The 17,924-nt window shown below is 39.8% G+C and overlaps 1 protein-coding gene across 6 annotated transcripts in view; it reads left to right on the top strand.

The window, feature by feature from the left end:
* LOC149158830 (uncharacterized) overlaps positions 1 to 12,198 on the top strand; it is a 523,084-nt gene extending 510,886 nt beyond the window's left edge. For all 6 annotated transcript variants that reach the window (XM_089436325.1, XM_089436329.1, XM_089436328.1 and 3 more), the window contains 2 exons: positions 10,575 to 10,841; positions 11,443 to 12,198. In XM_089436325.1, coding sequence (XP_089292451.1) covers positions 10,575 to 10,841; positions 11,443 to 11,601 — 426 coding nt within the window. In that variant the 3' untranslated portion in view covers positions 11,602 to 12,198. The remainder of the gene's footprint in view (positions 1 to 10,574; positions 10,842 to 11,442) is intronic.
* The last annotated feature ends 5,726 nt before the right edge of the window (positions 12,199 to 17,924 follow it).

Below are 17,924 nucleotides of genomic sequence, written 5' to 3'. Positions count from 1 at the left end.
TGTTGTCCCACAGATGCTAGAGCCGCATTCTCCTCCTCTTTCTTGACTCGAACTCCCATACCACTACTCCCCGCCTTGGTCATCCTCCTGATCTCTTCCTGTCGAAGCGCTGCCCACATCTCCTCCTGATCAGGAAGAGTAGCCCTGCCCAAAATACTTTGGAAAAATGTCTCCCACTCTTCGGAGACTGCATTCAGTGCAGTCCTGACCATAAACTATGGATTCGGTGTAGACCCCACGGAAGTAAGCTAGTCGTGAATCTCCTGCAACCTGAGAAGGAATGGATCTATCTGCTCTCCCTTATGCATCTGATATGACCTCAACTGATTCTCCAATAGCATCTTCCGTTGCACGAAAGAGCCCTGGTATAAGGTGGTCAATGTGTCCCACATCTCTTTTGTTGTGTTCTTCTCAGTAATATGTGGTATGACATGATCTTTGACCTCGTCTAGGATCATGTACTTTGTCCTCGCCATCACCTCCTCATACTTCTCATTCTTAGTTGGGTCAACTGGGATAGCCACTACTCTCAAGGCAAAGTCCTTGATGCGATGTCGATCCAGGACTGCCAAGATCCTGGCCTTCCAAATGACGAAGTTGGAAGCCCCGTCCAACCTGTCCTGATCCCTCAGTCCTTTCACAGCCATTTCATCTCCTCTTCTGGACTCCCTTTGAGTCTCGACTCCCCTCTTGGAAATCTCCCTCTAAGTCCTGATTTCCCTCCTAGAAATCCTCTGGCCAGTTGTCGAACTACTCCTCTCCAATCCTCCTTGCAACTGCAGCTCGGTTCAGGATTCCTTGGCTAGAAATCCGTCGAGTTAGTGATTCCTTCTACCTCAGTTTTGTCTCCTTAGACACTATTCTGTATTGACAGAAACAACGTCCCACCAACGCCTCAAATCACAATCTGCCCACAGCTCACCAAGCCCCGACAACTGAAGAAACAGAGCCTTTCAAGCTCTGCGCAATCCCCAGCAAAGGCTAAATCTGCTCCTCCGGCCAACTGCGTCAATCCTACCTAGCTGAGCTTGATGATGTGGCTCTTTGTGAGCCTCTTTTGCCTCTATGTTGGCCCTTCCCTTGGCTCAAATTGATGACATAGGCTCTGTGTCACTTCTCTTGTTGTTTCTGCTCTAGAACAGTGTTGTCCCTCAAGACAGTTGCTTCTGCTACAATTTTCAGATTTTTGCTGGTGTCTTCAGTCCTCCTATGATCTGCAATTGATCTGATACCATGAGGAAATTTCTAAGTTTGACACATCAGAAATCCCTACTGCATTTTTGGTTTATTATCTCCTACTTGTTCTTTAATTCAATTAACAAGTTATTTATCAATATAAATACCGAAATAAACACAAACGCAGCCTTCACACATATACAAATCAACAACTGAAATAACTGAGACAACACAAGGGACACCGCTATTTTTGGACAATCGTCCCTAGAAAAACCCAATGCAGGAAAACCGGTGCAACAGATATGAGGGTTTTATTATTATGCAGTTCTCTGAATACAACTAGGGTGCCAGAAATCGTTCACCCTTCAGAGATTTTCCTTGGCAAAAGTACCTTGCCCAAGAGACAAATATTTCAGTTGATCAGCAACCGAATGATGAGCACCACAGTGACTTCGACTGTTCCTTAGCTGGACAGCGAAAGCCGCTCCAAGCTTCCTTCCGGAACTGTGTCACCCTCTACGGCTCTGCATCTACCTCTCAGTTCAAAGTCTGCCCCACGAAAACACCACAGCGCAGCGTTTTCTACCCAGCGTTAGCTCTGCTAGCCTCTACGTCTGCCTGCGTCAGCTCTGGTTGTCTCTGCGTCAGCCCAGGCTGCCTCTGCACTGTCTCTCCGACACTATCTCTTTCTGCTATGTATTCTCAGCCTTCTATCGAACTGCCCCTCGCTACAACAGATCACTAACTCGATTTATCAGCAAACCCTGCCCCAAAAAATTGAATTTTTTGATCAACTCGGTGTGTCTCCAACTGACCCTCAAGCCTCCTCTTATACTTTTCCTATTGACGATTCAACAGCCGAGATTAAGTCCCTAATCAGCGGCTAAAATTAGAATTGGCTTGATCCTCGTCACTTAGAACTTTCTCACTCACTTTATATTAATACACATTAATATTTTTATTTTCCTAAGTTTAGACTTAGGAACCCATTAAAAATATTAATTATTTTAATATGTATTCATCCGAGTGGAATTTCTCCAAACTATTTCTGGGTCTTGGAGATCTCATGTGCCTTAGCCTCTCCACCAATTTTCATGGCTAGATCACATCCGATGCTACCGAAAATCAACACTCCCTCTTAGCGAGGAATGTGCTCTAATAATGCTTCACCATAGAAACATCACACTGATCCTCCACATCGATACCTGTGTTGATGTTTGGCCTACTGTCTCGCATCCTCTGCACTGTTGCCCATGACACTACCACTGCTACATCTGTACTACAGCTCCCTCTCGACATGTTGCATCATGTTGCCCCTAGCACTGCCACTGCTAACTGTTGCACTGCAACTCAGTTACCTTGAAGTAAGTAACTGACTTCACCCAAATATTGACATCCAGTCAACTTGGAAGCCTCGTGATGTTGAAGCTACCTCAGTTGTTGTCTTGTGCTCCCTTTGCTGCCACTGTGCTGCTGCAAACACCTATATGCCTCTCGCACTGCTGCAACCTCTGTTGCGCAGCTACAGACTTCTGCACTCTAGCTCTGCCTTGTCGCTCCTCCACACTTTGCTCCACCCGACACCTGTCATCATGCTACTGTCGCTCAAGGCTCCCGTAGCCGGATGTGATCCATGAGTTTGGGCACCTCAAGGATCCCGCCCTTAGTATGTAGTCCTCCTAACTACAACTCGATATCTCCCCACCTCTTCTCTAGAGGCGCATGAGCACTCATTGCACAATCGTCATCCATCTCGACCTCTTTCTCCGCCTTAGCTGGAGCTACCTTTGAATTGGAAGCTTCTCCCTTGCCTTTATTCCTGGGACACTGGGATGCATAATGACCCAGCTCCCCACAATTGAAGCACTTGACCTTGGAGATATCCTTCTTCTTCCTTTTCCCTTGTTGTCCCGCAGATGCTAGAGCCGCATCCTCCTCTTTCTCTTTCTTGACTCGAACTCCCTTACCACTACTCGCCGCCTTGGTCATCCTCCTGATCTCTTCTTGTCGAAGAGCTACCCACATATCCTCCCAACCAGGAAGAGTAGCCCTGCCCAAAATACTTTGGACAAATGTCTCCCACTCCTCGGAGACTGCATTCAGGGTAGTCCTGACCATAAACTCTGGATCCGGTGTAGACCCCACGAAAGTAAGCTGGTCGTGAATCTCCTGCAACCTAAGAAGGAATGGATCTATCTTCTCTCCCTTATGCATCTGATATGACCTCAGTTGATTCTCCAATAGCATCTTCCGCTGCATGGAAGAGCCCTGGTATAAGGTGGTCAGGGTGTCCCACATCTCCTTTGTTGTGTTCTTCTCAGCAATATGTGGTATGACATGATCTTTGACCCCGTCTAGGATCATGCACTTCGCCCTCGCCATCGCCTCCTCATACTTCTCATTCTCAGCTAGGTCAACTGGGATAGCCACTACTTTCAAGCAAATTCCTTGATGCGATGTCAATCCAAGGTTACCAAGATCCTAGCCTTCCAGATGACGAAGTTGGAAGCCCCGTCCAACTTGTCCTGATCCCTTAGTCCGTTCACAACCATTTCATCTCCTCTTCTGGACTCCCTCTAAGTCTCAACTCCCCTCCTGGAAATCTCCCTTTGAGTCCTGATTTCCCTCCTGGAAATCCTTTGGCCAGCTGTCGAACCGCTCATCTCCAATCCTCCTTGCAACTGCAGCTCGGTTCTAGATTCCTTGGCTAGAAATCCATCAAGGTAGTGATTCCCTCTACCTTGGTTCCGTCTCCTTAGACATTGTTCTGTATTGAAAAAAACAGCCTCTCACCAGCTCCTCAAATCATAATCTGCCCACAACTGAAGCCCCGGCAACTGAAGAAACTAAACCTTTCAGGCCCTGCGCTATCCCGACAAACGTTGAATCTGCTCCTCTGGCTAACTGCGTCAATCCTACCTGGATGAACAAGATGACGTGGCTCTTCGTGAGCCTCTTATGCCTCTCTTTGCCTCTGCACTAGCCCTTCCCTTAGCTCGAAATGATGACACAAGCTCTACGTCACTTCTTCTCTTGTTGCTTCTACTCTAGAATAGCGTTGCTTGTCAGGACAACTGCTTCTGCTGCAAATTACAAATTTTTGTTGGTGTCTTCAGTCCTTCTGTGATCTGCAATCGCTCTGATACCATGTGGAAATTTCTAAGTCTGACACATCAAAAATCCCTACTGCATTATCTGGTTTATTATCTCCTACTTGTTCTTTAATTCAATTAACAAGTTATTTATCAATATAAATACCGAAGTAAACACAAATGCAATCTTCACACATATACAGATCAACAACTGAAATAACTGAGACAACACAAGGGACACCATTATTTTGGGACAATCGTCACCGGAAAAACCCAATGCGGGAAAACCGATGCAGCAGATATGAGGATTTTATTATTATGTAGTTTTTTGAATACAACTAGGGTGCCAGAAATGGCTCACCCTTCAGAGATTTTCCTTGGCAGAAGTACCTTGCTCCAGAGACAAATATTCTGGTTTATCAGCAACCAGATGATGAGCCCCACAGTGACTTTGATTGTTCCTTAGCTGGACAACGAAAGCTGCTCCAAGCTTCCTTCCGAAACTGCATCACCCTCTACGGCTCTACGCCTGCCTCTGGTTGTCTCTGCATCAGCCCAGGCTGCCTCCGCGTTGTCTCTCTGGCACTATCTTTGCCTCTCTGCTATGTTTTCTCAGCCTTCTGCCAAACTGCCCCTCGCTGCAACAGATCACTAACTCGATTTCTCAGCAAACCCTGCCCCAAAAAATCGAATTCTTGATCAACTTGGTGTGTCTCCAACTGACCCTCAAGCCTCCTTTTATACTTTTCCTATTGACGATTCAACAATCGAGATTAAGTCCCTAATCAATGGTTAAGATTAGAATTGGCTTGATCCTCGTCACTTAGAACTTTCTCACCCACTTTATATTAATACACATTAATATTTTTATTTTCCTAAGTTTAGACTTAGGAACCCATTAAAAATATTAATTATTTTAATATCTCTTCATCCGGGTGGAATTTCTCCAAACGATTTCTGGGTCTTGGAGATCTCATGTGCCTTAGCCTGTCCACCAATTTTCATGGCTAGAGCACATCCGATGCTACCGAAAATCAACACTCCCTCTTAGCGAGGAATGTGCTCTAATAATGCTTCACCATAGAAACATCACACTGATCCTCCACATCGATACCTGTGCTGATATTTGGCCTACTGACTCGCATCCTCTACACTGTTGCCCATGACACTGCCATTGCTACATCTGTACTACAGCTCCCTCTCGACATGTTGCATCATGTTGCCCCTAGCACTGCCACTGCTAACCGTTGCACTGCAACTCAGTTACCTTGAAGTAAGTAACTGACTTCACCCAAATACTAACATCCAGTCAACCTAGAAGCCTCGTGATGTTGAAGCTACCTCAGTTGTTATCATGTGATCCCTCTGTTGCCATTGCGTTGTTGCAAACACCTTTGTGCCTACTACAGACTTCTGCACTCTAGCTCTGCCTTGCCGCTCCTCCACACTTTGCTCCCCCCGACACCTGTCATCATGCTATTTTCGTTCAGGGCTCCCATAGTCGAATGTGATCCATGAGCTTGGGCACCTCAAGGATCCTACCCTTAGTATGTAGTCCTCTTGACTACAATTCGATTTCTCCCCACCTCTTCTCTAGAGGCGCATAAGCATTCATGGCACAATCATCATCAGTCTCGACCTCTTTCTCTGCCTTAGCTAGAGTTGTCTTTGAATTGGAAGCTTCTCCCTTTCCTTTCTTCCTGGGACACTGAGATGCATAATGACCCAGCTCCCCACAATTGAAGCACTTGACCTTGGAGATATCCTTCTTCTTTCTTTTCCCTTGTTGTCCCGCAAATGCTAGAGCTACATCCTCCTCCTCCTCTTTCTTGACTCAAACTCCCATACCACTACTCCCCACCTTGGTCATCCTCCTGATCTCTTCCTATTGAAGAGTTTGCCACATCTCCTCCCTACCGGGAAGTGTAGCCCTGCCCAAAATACTTTGGAAAAATGTCTCCCACTCCTCAGATACTACATTCAGGGCAGTCCTGACCATAAACTCTGGATCCAGTGTAGATCCCACGGAAGTAAGCTGGTCACGAATCTCGTGCAACTTGAGAAGGAATGGATCTATCTGCTCTCCCTTATGCATCTGATATGACCTCAGTTGATTCTCCAATAGCATCTTCTATTGCACGAAAGAGCCCTGGTATAAGGTGGTCACGGTGTCCTACAACTCTTTTGTTGTGTTCTTCTCAACAATATGTGATATGACATGATCTTTGACCCTGTCTAGGATCACGCACTTTGCCCTCATCATCGCCTCCTCATACTTCTTATTCTCAGCTAGGTCAACTGGGATAGCCACTACTTTCAAGGCAAAGTCCTTGATGCGATGTCAATCCAGGACTGCCAGGATTACGGCCTTCCAAATGATGAAGTTGGAAGCCTCGTCCAACCTGTCCTAATCCCTCAGTCCATTCACAGCCATTTCAACTCCTCTTCTGGACTCCCTTTGAGTCTCGACTCCCCTCCTGGAAATCTCCCTCTAAGTCCTGATTTCCCTTCTGGAAATCCTCTGGCCAGCTGTCGAACCGCTCCTCTCCAATTCTCCTTGCAACTGCAGCTCGGATCTGGATTCCTTGGCTAGAAATCCGTCGAGGTAGTGATTCCCTCTACCTCGGGTCCGTCTCCTTAGACATTGTTCTATATTGACAGAAACAACATCCCACCAGCTCCCTAAGCCCCAGCAACTGAAGAAACGGAACCTTTCAGGCTCTACGGAATCTCAGCAGAGGCTGAATCTGCTCCTCCGACCAATTGCGTCAATCCTACGTGGCTGAACTTGATGATGTGGCTCTTCGTGAGCCTCTTCTGCCTCTGCATTGGCCCTTCCCTTGGCTCGAAATGATGATGCAAGCTCTGCATCACTTCTTCTCTTGTTGCTTCTACTTTGGAAAAGCGTTGTCCCTCGAGACAATTGCTTCTGCTGCAATTTTCAGATTTCTATTGGTGTCTTTCTGTCCTCCTGTGATATGCAATCGCTCTGATACCATGTGGAAATTTCTAAGTTTGACACATCAGAAATCCCTACTGCATTATCTGGTTTATTATCTCCTATTTGTTCTTTCAATTAACAAGTTATTTATCAATATAAATACCGAAATATACACAAATGCAACTTTCACACATATATAGATCAACAACTGAAATAGTTGAGACAACACAAGGGACACCGTTATTTTTGGACAATCGTCCTTAGAAAAACACAATGCGAGACAACTGGTGCAACAGATATGATGGTTTTATTATTATGCAGTTCTCTGAATACAACTAGGGTGCTAGAAATGGCTCACCCTTCAGAGATTTTCCTTGGCAGAAGTACCTTGCTCCAGAGACAAATATTATGGTTGATCAACAACTGGATGATGAACCCCACAGTGACTTCGAATGTTCCTTCGCTGGACAGCGAAAGCTACTCCAAGCTTCCTTCCGGAACTGCGTCACCCTCTATGGCTCTGCATTTGCCTCTCAGTTCTCAATCTGCCCCACGAAAACACCACAGCACAGCTCTTTCTGCCCAACGTCAGCTCTGCTATCCTCTGTGTTTGCCTGCATCAGCTCTGGCTGTCTCTGCGCCAGCCCAGGCTGCCTCTGCATTGTCTCTCCGACACTATCTGTGCCTCTCTGCTATGTATTCTCTGCTTTCTGTCGAACTACCCCTCACTACAACAGATCACTAACTTGATTTCTCAGCAAACCCTGCCCTAGAAAATCGAATTCTTGATCAACTTGGTGTGTCTCCAACTGACCCTCAAGCCTCCTCTTATACTTTTCCTGTTGACGATTCAACGGTCGAGATTAAGTCCCTAATCAACGGCTAAGATTAGAACTGGCTTGATCCTCATCACTTAGAACTTTCTCACCCATTTTATATTAATACACATTAATATTTTTATTTTCCTAAGTTTAGACTTAGGAACCCATTAAAAATATTAATTATTTTAATATCTCTTCATCTGAGTGGAATTTCTCCAAACGATTTCTGGGTCTTGGAGATCTCATGTGCCTTAGCCTCTCCACCAATTTTCATGGCTAGAGCACATCCGATGCTACCAAAAATCAACAAATGGCATATCATTTTATAGAGTCATGGGCAGGTCCCGGGGTCAAACCCACGGACCCCCTGGACTTGAATGGCAAATATGGCAATTTGTTTTAATACATGGTGCATTTCTTTTGGCATAGTTGAAAAACATTATAACCAAGTTTTAATTTGGTGCTTTGAATTAATACATAGCATATCGTATTAATGTTATGGGTGGCGTATTATATAAATATGGCATATATTATAACCATATACGGCAATGGTCTCAGACTGCACCCCGTGGCATATGACATGTCGATTTTAATAACTTTGCACCATATATCAATACTTCGTTGAAACATAACCTTTACTCTGCGCCATTGTTTTTAATGCAACCTTTGTTATATGTTAGTGTTGATAACCATAGTCTTTGGGTTGGCGAGGCTGCCGGATGTGGCGGGCTCCGCCACCCTACCCCCACTTGCCATACTACAAAACAAGAAATACATGTTTGTGCCCATATCTTAATAAATGAAATACATGGTGTATTGGTAAGGTTTTGCATTGTGTTGGCAAAGGTCGCAGGTTCGACCCTGACCCTACCCATCCAACCGACCTTTGACCACATGCATTGACTTTGACATGTGTTGACTGCCACCTGTCACACTGAGAGACTGACACTTGCCTGCAAGGCCCATTTTTTTATATGTTTGCCATAAACTTCAGAGTGCGTTTTCTCCTTCATACGGAGGCCATTTTCGAAACCGAATATACTGTCGGAATTAGCGCGATGAGCTCTTCAACTTGGCACTGGTTTCGAGTGCATTTGAGACTGTAAAATTCTGAGCACTTTGAGGATCCCCCTAGATCACTTAGCCAGTTGTAGGAGACAGCTTAATCGGAGAGATTGGGGATCAGGGTGACAGCCCCCAATCTAAGCCGTTGTCGCGGTGCCTAGACATTCTGTGCAACAGCAGGGCCTATACCCCATTGTTAGCACTTTGTTTAGCTTTTGTCTTGTAGGGTTTCGCTCTCCAAGGCCCGCTAGATTTTGTGGTAATAAGATCCATATAGGATCTGTTTCATATGTGTTCTGGATTAATTCCCATTATGTAGTGAAAAAGAAGGAACATTGCATAAATCAAGATTCATGCCAATTTTAACAAATACACAGCTGAAAATGCAGAACTGGTATTGAAATGGTAATTAGGCTTGATGTATGTCACATAACTACTCATCAATTGGAGATCCTTTATGCTAGATTTATTATATACATTCATGTCAGCTAATAGATGTTTGCTAAAATATTCCAAATTATATTTGCTTCTTGCGGCCAAAAAGACATTAAATGTGGCACCACGAGATGTTAGGTAAGATATATTTTCTATCTACTTGACCACTGTTTTGGCATAAATTTAACAAAATTCCAAGGAATATATTTCAAACTTGAAGACATCGTAAAACTGCATACCTCATTGTAGATGAAAATCCACCTTTATAGGTTATGAAGGATTATCTCGAGTCTTGACAACTAGCTTTGGAGAACATAATGCTTTAAAACTTTTTTTTGCATATATACATCCATATTTATCTTGAGATATGTTGTCCAGCTATGTTGTATCCAAAGTTTTCACAATATTACATATTGGTATATGTTCCTGCCTCTTTTTGTATATGTTCCTGTACCTATATCCTATGAAGTTAGATAAAACGTATGCCCTATGCTTTTTGCCACGTTTTTAATTTTGGGAATCTTCTACTTTTGAGCTAACTTCTTTCCGTTTTGAGATTACTTGATATTTGAGTTTAGATAAAAAATAAGTTTTGCTACACCCATGCACATGAATTCTCTGCTAAGGATCCTTCCGATTTCCATTCATCGTGCACTAAATATCCCTATCATCAGTCCTTGTCATTTTACACTTTGGGCCCACAACTATGTACATCCAAAGTAGTAAGGTCAGAATGCAAAGTTCCTTCTCCAATTGCAATTAGATGGATATTCTTTAAATGTAGCAGCTGGAAGAAATGTTGGATTGTGATTCTAATGCTCTGTTAATTTGGAAAGTAAACTGATCACAAATTGAACCAGATTGTAATAATGCATATGTTTTGAAGGGTGTTTATTACCCCTATATGGTGCTGTTGGCAAAGTCTCACAGGAAAACTTCATCTGTATAAAACCATGTAACTACATAATTCATCTTACTCTGCATCCATATGCCTTCTATTTGACATTATTTTCATTATTTTATTGTATCCTTATTGTGATGTAGGCTCTTTGGATTCACCGCCGTTTCATATTTCATCAATTGATACAGCAGCCTAGATCTCACTACAGTGAAACATCATCTACAATAGACTCTGATATCAGTCCTAAGAAAAAAGCTCCTACAGATGGCTACAGTTACCAACAATTACATGCTTTTCTGGATGAAGAGTTTGAGCTTATTGACATGTGTTTGAATGTGCCCGACACTGGCTTTGAAGATACGACCCAGCAGAAAGAGTATGCGACCATGTACAAGATGTGGATGATCATGGTAAGCTTTCAATTCTTGATACAAAAAAATTATATATAACAGCTTACATGGCACTTATATATATATATATATATATGAAAATCTTGTGGCATTCCCCTCCCCCCTTCCCCAGAATATCCGGATGGAAGGAAGCTCAACCATCGGCCACAATAGTGGCTAGTAACCCTGATGCACTTGATTGTATTTGAACTTGTGATCTATGGCCTGCCCATTAGCAACATGCCTTGGACAGATGGTTCAACTGATTGGGCTAACCCTTAGGGCTATATGTGTGTAGTGCAAGGAGTAACTCAACTAGTTGTCACCAATGTTGTTGGGCATTTGGCTAGTTCCATGCTAGCAAGTGCCCCATTTGAATCCTCCTGGGTTAAGCACCCTAATCCAAGCCAACAGGTTTACTAAGGGTGCCATCTTGAGGAAGCATCCTTTGGGTTTCTTTGGTGTGTCATATATATATATATATATATATATATATATATATATATATCCCTCTTCTCCTTTTTTTAATATGACATCATATAAACATTGTCTGCTGTGACTAGCAAAGGGTTGTCTATTTAATATATTATCACCTTAGACTTTTTTTTCTTCAATGCACCAGCAATTGCAATGGAGTAATGGAAGCAAGGAATTGTTGGAAAGGATTGAAAAAGAACGATGCAATCTCAAGGCTATGCTAGAAAAGGTCTGCCCACAAAGAGCTGTTGTCTGGGAAGGATTATTATGTCTGAATCAATGTTCATATGTTGAGCCTCATTGAATTAGATAAATTATTTACATAATGCCATTTTATCATAATATCATTTACAAGTAGAGTTGAGAAATAAAAGTTATGCAGATATTTTGGCAGCTAGTTCTTGGGGTATTCTATTTAGTCAGGGGTTTGTCGATAAGTTGGGAGCGTTTATTGTGAAGCTTCACAGGAAAGGGGCCGAATACATCAACCAAATGAAGAAGCAATCTGTCTTATAAGTTATCTTCAGCATCTTAAGATCATTTTCTTTCTTAATAAGAAAGAAAGAAATTATTTTAACATCCACGAGGCTAAAGATAACCTTTAATTTAATTCAACATTTTTAAAGACTAAAGGCGTCAGCTTTTCAATTAATATTATGCATTATGATTTTGTCAATTTTATAAATTGTCAAAAAAATATCTAACATGTTCAAATGGCCGTACGTGATTTATGAGTCAAATCTTCAATGTTGGCTGATGGTCGAGTCAAGGTGTCAAGTTATGTCAATAGTTAAATGTCAAAAAAGAGCCATAGTCAGCGTATAAGTGTAACTGACTACTTAATATTGGTAGACGCCAAATCCAAAGATATATATTTTATTTGGTGCTTATTCACTCATAATTTCATTATTTGTACTAGTCTGTGAATGAATGTATGTTAAGTTTGTGTACAGATTATCTTTTCAAATGGATGAATAATTTAATCAATGTGCATTGGTTCTATTGTGCTAAGTTTTCATTTAATTATATAAATTAAATAAAAAAGAGGCCCACAAGAACAATCAAAGCTCAAAATTGAGTTGTTTAATTATGAAACATTATATTGATGAAGATGGCAAATGGAATTATCATTAAATGAAGATTAAAGAACGATAATATTAGAAAATTAAAGACTAATTAATTTTGTTGTTATGCAAGAAGGAATAACTTATGATTGACACTTTTAATTCTAGTTTATTTTGGAGATCTGTGAGAAATGTTGAGATTATGCGTATGGATAACTTTACCCGAGGATAATGCAAAACCGTAGTTGAATAGAAAATTAATTTTCTTCTGCCTGCTAAGAGAGTATTTGAAATACATGGAACTTATTAATTGTGATAAAATCAAATTTTATTGAATTGTCAATAAATGTAGATTTTTTTTGTTAACTGTCCTATTGTAATGTCATCTCAATATAAAGTGGAAAGTCATCAATTTAGGAATCATTTATACCGTCCTTTGTATTAAAGAGACTTTTTTTGTTAACCATGTTCTTGAAACATCTCAATATAAAGTGGAGTCATTGATCTAAGAAATATATGTATATTCATTTATATTGAAAGAAATACACTGGAATCAAATACAATTGATAACATGGTAGTGAGCAATGGTGGTTGAGGAGGGTGCTGGAAGATTTAGGGTTTTGCAAAACCTAGGGCCAAAATAGAATGATTTCAATTACACTACAAATCTAATCAAGGGTTTCCCTATCTTCCTTAATGGAGGAAACCTGGCATGTGGACAAAGTGTTGTTTTTATGGTTTTCACTCTAAGGAAATAGAGGAAATTGCCTATTCCATCACCTATACCAAAAACCTTCAAGTGCAATGGAAGGATGGAGGTCATAAAGGGATGATAGTTTTGTCAAAAGGACAAGATTAGAAGCAAAACTATTTTTAGCTATGTTGGTTACAAGACCCCATGTCAGGTGGAAACAACGCCATCTTTGTTTTGTCACAACCTTTTACCTTTAGATATTTTTGTGCATAGATACAAGGAACTAGAAGGAAAGATGTCATAGTATCGAGAAAGAGAATGGTGCGTATTCCATAAGTGGAAGAGAAAGAAGTTATGAGAAGTGAGGGTTTGAATCACAAAGGAAAGAAATGTGGTATTCCTCCGGTTAATTTAAAGGAGAGTAGAAAATGTTTCAAGCCATTAAAATCAAAGACCAAACCAATCTTAGGTGAAGTTATTATTATAGATCAAGTAGTCAAAATGTCAAGAAAACCCTAACTAGGCAATTCTATGGAATGTATGTTTCTAACAAGAAACTTTGGATAGAGAGGGTTTGGAAGACAATGCTAGGGTACTTCTCTAGTTACCACACTCTTATTGATAGGTAGGTTGGCATTTCATTTTTGAACAAAAAAGGATGCAGAAACATTTTGAAGTCGGGATGGTTTTAGAGCCCTACAAAATGGTATGCTTGCTTTGAAGCTAGGTCATAGAGGCTTACGATGCATCTTATTTGGCTTAAATTTTTGGACTTGGCTTTGGAGCTCTAATCAATGGAAGTTTTTAAGGTTATTGGAGATAGTCTTGGGAATTTTTTGTAAGTAAATGAATGATTTAAAATGGATACTTCATGTTTAGTGGCTTTCATCTTGGTTGAGCTAGATTTGAAAGATGGTCTAGCCAAAGATATTGAAATAGAGGCGGGGAGTCAAAACTATGTGCAAATGTTGTATGTTTAGAATCCCATTCTAATGTTCAAGATGTGATACATATGAGCACTTGGTCTCATTGTCTCCTAGAGTTCCATAAAAGAGAATGGAGAAGTCATGCAAGCAACAAGTTAGAATATGGAAAAAGAGGCATATTCCACCAAGGGTTTGGATGTAAAAGCACTAAGGATTAGTTGTAGTAATCCATTGGAAAAGAAAGAGCGGAATCATGTAGATCCTACATTATAGATTGTAAAAAGAGAATTGGAAATGAATCCCTTTAGGTTGTGAAGGGTACCCCATGAGTGCAACTAGTCCTCTACTGGAAATGACAAAGGTGGACCTAGATGTCTTCTCAAGAAACCAAGAGCTTGAAATCCCCACTAGAACAAAGTTTTATCTAACCTGGTAAGTTAAATTGTTCTTACATTTGTCTTTTTTATCTAGAGAATACAAAGGTAAATTTGTTTCATGAAACATGGCATGGGCTTTAAGTGTACAAGTGTTTCCTACTAATAAGACTAGGAAGGGGGAAAATGATAAGGTGATGAAAGGTCAGTTTTCAAGTGATATTCAAGGTGTGTGAGGATTTCCATCTCTAGTAGGGGAAGTGACCTCTCAACTAGAGTTGGTAGAGTCTCAAAGAGACTTGGGAAACTGTTTCTCTATGGATGTAAGAGAGGAACCTCCTAGCCTCAACCCTTTAAAATATCACCACGAATATAGGAAAGGGACAAGGTTTGTGGATGTTGGAGGTGTTGTATGGGGCTTAAGTAGAAATGTAGGGAAGGAAGGATCTCAACTTATAAGGGGAAGAAAAACCATATTTCCATGGCTTAAATGAAGCCCTTAGGGAAGTTATAGAAGAGAACAAAAAACCATAGAAGGGACCTATAGAGTAGGGCATGCCCTAGAGAAAGCTTCCCATTGATAATTATGCCCCTCAACATAAGGGGTTTGGGTAAGCCCACCAATAATATCCCTTGGATAGCTTAGTTGACCTTTACAAACTTGACGTCATATTGATTCAAGAGACTATGGGAGAGGGAAAGAAAATCATTGAAGATCTCTCAAAGTCCTTGAAGGAATGAAAATTTTGGCAATGAATAATGTTGGGCATTTAGAGGGTTTGTTCTTTAGGTGAAGAAAAAGTTCAATGAGATTGATTAATCATGTGATCTTTGGTATCAAGGATTGGAGCTAAACTCTGCCAAATCAAGCTTGTGAAATCTCTCTCTATAGTTAATGTATATGGGCCTTATAAGGAAAGAATTCCTTTCTTGGAGGATTTATTGGACTAGAATTTTATTTTCTTAAACTCATTTGGCGAGAGGGGACCTTAATCTTACCATCAGAAGAGTTGAGATATGGGGGAATTCATAAAATGAGGATCCTTTGGCTTATTTTTTATCACACATGAAGAAGCAAGGCAAGTGGATGTGAGGCTAATAAAGTTGATCCCATCCTAGGGAAATTTGAGGGTAAGGGAAGAGAAGATCTATAAAAGACTCCATAAATTTCTAGTATTTGAATCAATATTTAGTAATTTTGAAATGATGGAGTGTTAGCTAGAGGTGTAAGGGAATTCAAAGCATCTTCCAATCTTGCTACAAATAGAGGAGGAAGATAAGAAACCTTATAGTTCATTCAAATTTAATTCAAAGTGGCCAGACGACCAGGGAATCATAAATCTACTAAAGTCAAAATGGGTTGTGACTCTTCAAGGGAGTCCATTGTTCAACTTCTTGTTAATCTTTAAAAATTCAAGAGTCTAGTGTCAAATTAAGCTCATATCAAGAGGAGAGATGATCAAGATCTAGTTTTATGAAAAAACAAATCACAAATATATATGCCTAAGATGATGAAGGAAACTTAGATGAAATTTTTTGGAATAGTTTAAAAAAAGGGTGGAACTTTCTACAAGGAAACTCTTTGAAGAAAGAAATATTGATAAAGATTAAAGAGCAAGGCCTTGTGGTTAACCAATGAAGAAGAAAATACAAGATACTTTCACAATTGTGATAAACATAGGAAAAACATTAGCAAATACTATGATAAAGCTAATTCTTTCAAGGAAATTGCAAATATTTGGGTTTCTCGTTTTGAGGAGCTCTATAAAGAATTAGATGGAGAAAGTATTTCATAAATAATAAAGATCACTTTTTTTCCCAATCATTGTAGGAGATGAGACAAATGAAATATTGGTGGAGGAATTGTCAAAGAAAGAGTTCAATCAATTTGGGCTTCTTTCTAGAGCGATAAGAGTCCAAGGTGGATTGGTTGGACTGTGGAGTCTTTTATATGTTTCTATGACATGATAAAAGAACTATTGAAGATCATTCAAGTAGAACCAAAATGGGAGATTTTAATTTCACTTTTCTAAATTCGGTTTAAAAAGGAATAATATGGCATCATTTGATGACTCTAGACCTCTCTCACTTTGAAATTGCATATACAAGATAAAGGCAAAAAAAATTGTTGTTAGGGTGAAGAAGGTCTTTCCAGAGCAATTTTAAAGAATAGTTTGGGTTTTTGCATGGGAGATGAATCCATGATGTCGTAAGAGTGGCATGAGAAGGTCTACTTTTTGTCAAAACTCAAAGGTTGAATGCCATTGTTAAGAAGTTAGATATGTCTAAGGCTTGCTATATCATATTTATTTCTTTATTCAAATCATGAGATGGATTATGGGCCACTTGTCTTTACTATTCTTTTTTCACAATTTTGATCAATAGATTGACATCGAGGTTCTTCATATCCATTAAAGGATTGATGCAAGGATGCCCTTTGTTCACTTCACTTTTTTCTAATTACATTGTTATAGTTCATATTTGGCTAAATCAATTTATCCCTTCTCTAAATTTTCTTTCTTTTGTTTTTGGTATTAATGGGAAAATTTAGTGAAATTTGTAAATAAATTTTATATTCAAATGAAACATTAGGTTTTATTTTGCTTGAAATTGAATCAATGGTTAAATACCTTTCATAATATTTATGTTGAATCTTTTGTAGATAGATTCAAGGGTGCACGTTTTATTACAGGTGTGAAGTTTATTAGGATTTGGTGAGAAAAATCTTGTCCAAAAGGATTAGATAACATATATTTTGAAGTATTGATGGCTAATATTTATTTCATGATAAAAGTTGTTTGATTGTTGAGGTTTTATTTTTTTGAGAGACCAAATGATATGGAATCACTTATCTCATTATCACTATTCATGAAATAAGTTGTGTGAATTTTAATGTTATTTATGTGCTCGAAAAATCAAATGGTTAAGAATAACCAAATTTGATGGTTCATCTTTCTTTCAGGTTTTACCAAGAAAGTAATGGTGTTTAGAACATAAGAAAAATCTAACAAGTAATAAAAGTATCTAACAATTGAATATTGTTTCTAGCTCGTAGATTCTAAATTGTTAACATTTTTTGTGTGACCCAAAAAATCTACTTGTACGCCTTCAATTAATCTGATGACAGAGGGTTCAGTTCGAGACAAAAGGAACCTGAGTTTTAACATTACAACCTCATCTAAAATCACATGATGGGTTATTTATAACTACAAAGTTAGAGCAACTATTTTGGAACAATAGGAAATTGCTTTCATAAAACTACCTTGACCTTGTTAATTATCACAAGTATGCAACATTTATGGATTTTTCTTATATTTGGGCATTAGGAAGGAAATCTTTGTCATTCAAGCTCGCCTACCAAGAACGTTAGATTATTTTCACTGTCAAGTAAAGGAGTGATTCAAGTGGGCTTTCCTTTAAAATGGGTAATTACACCAAACTATTCATTGATTGTTTTGATAAGGATAATTGATATTGATTTTTAAGCGAATGGGTCCCCAACAAAAGGTTTTTCTTGTAAGATAGAATATGGTTCTAAAGATTCAAAGATCCTAATTGATTTATTTTGG

The sequence above is a fragment of the Pinus tabuliformis genome, chromosome 5_2 (assembly GCF_031772625.1).
Source record: "Pinus tabuliformis cultivar Carrire ecotype Pingquan chromosome 5_2, CPIR1, whole genome shotgun sequence".
NCBI lineage: Eukaryota > Viridiplantae > Streptophyta > Pinopsida > Pinales > Pinaceae > Pinus > Pinus tabuliformis.
The sequence above is the reverse complement of the archived record's forward strand: the minus strand, read 5'-3'. Positions and strand labels throughout refer to the sequence as shown.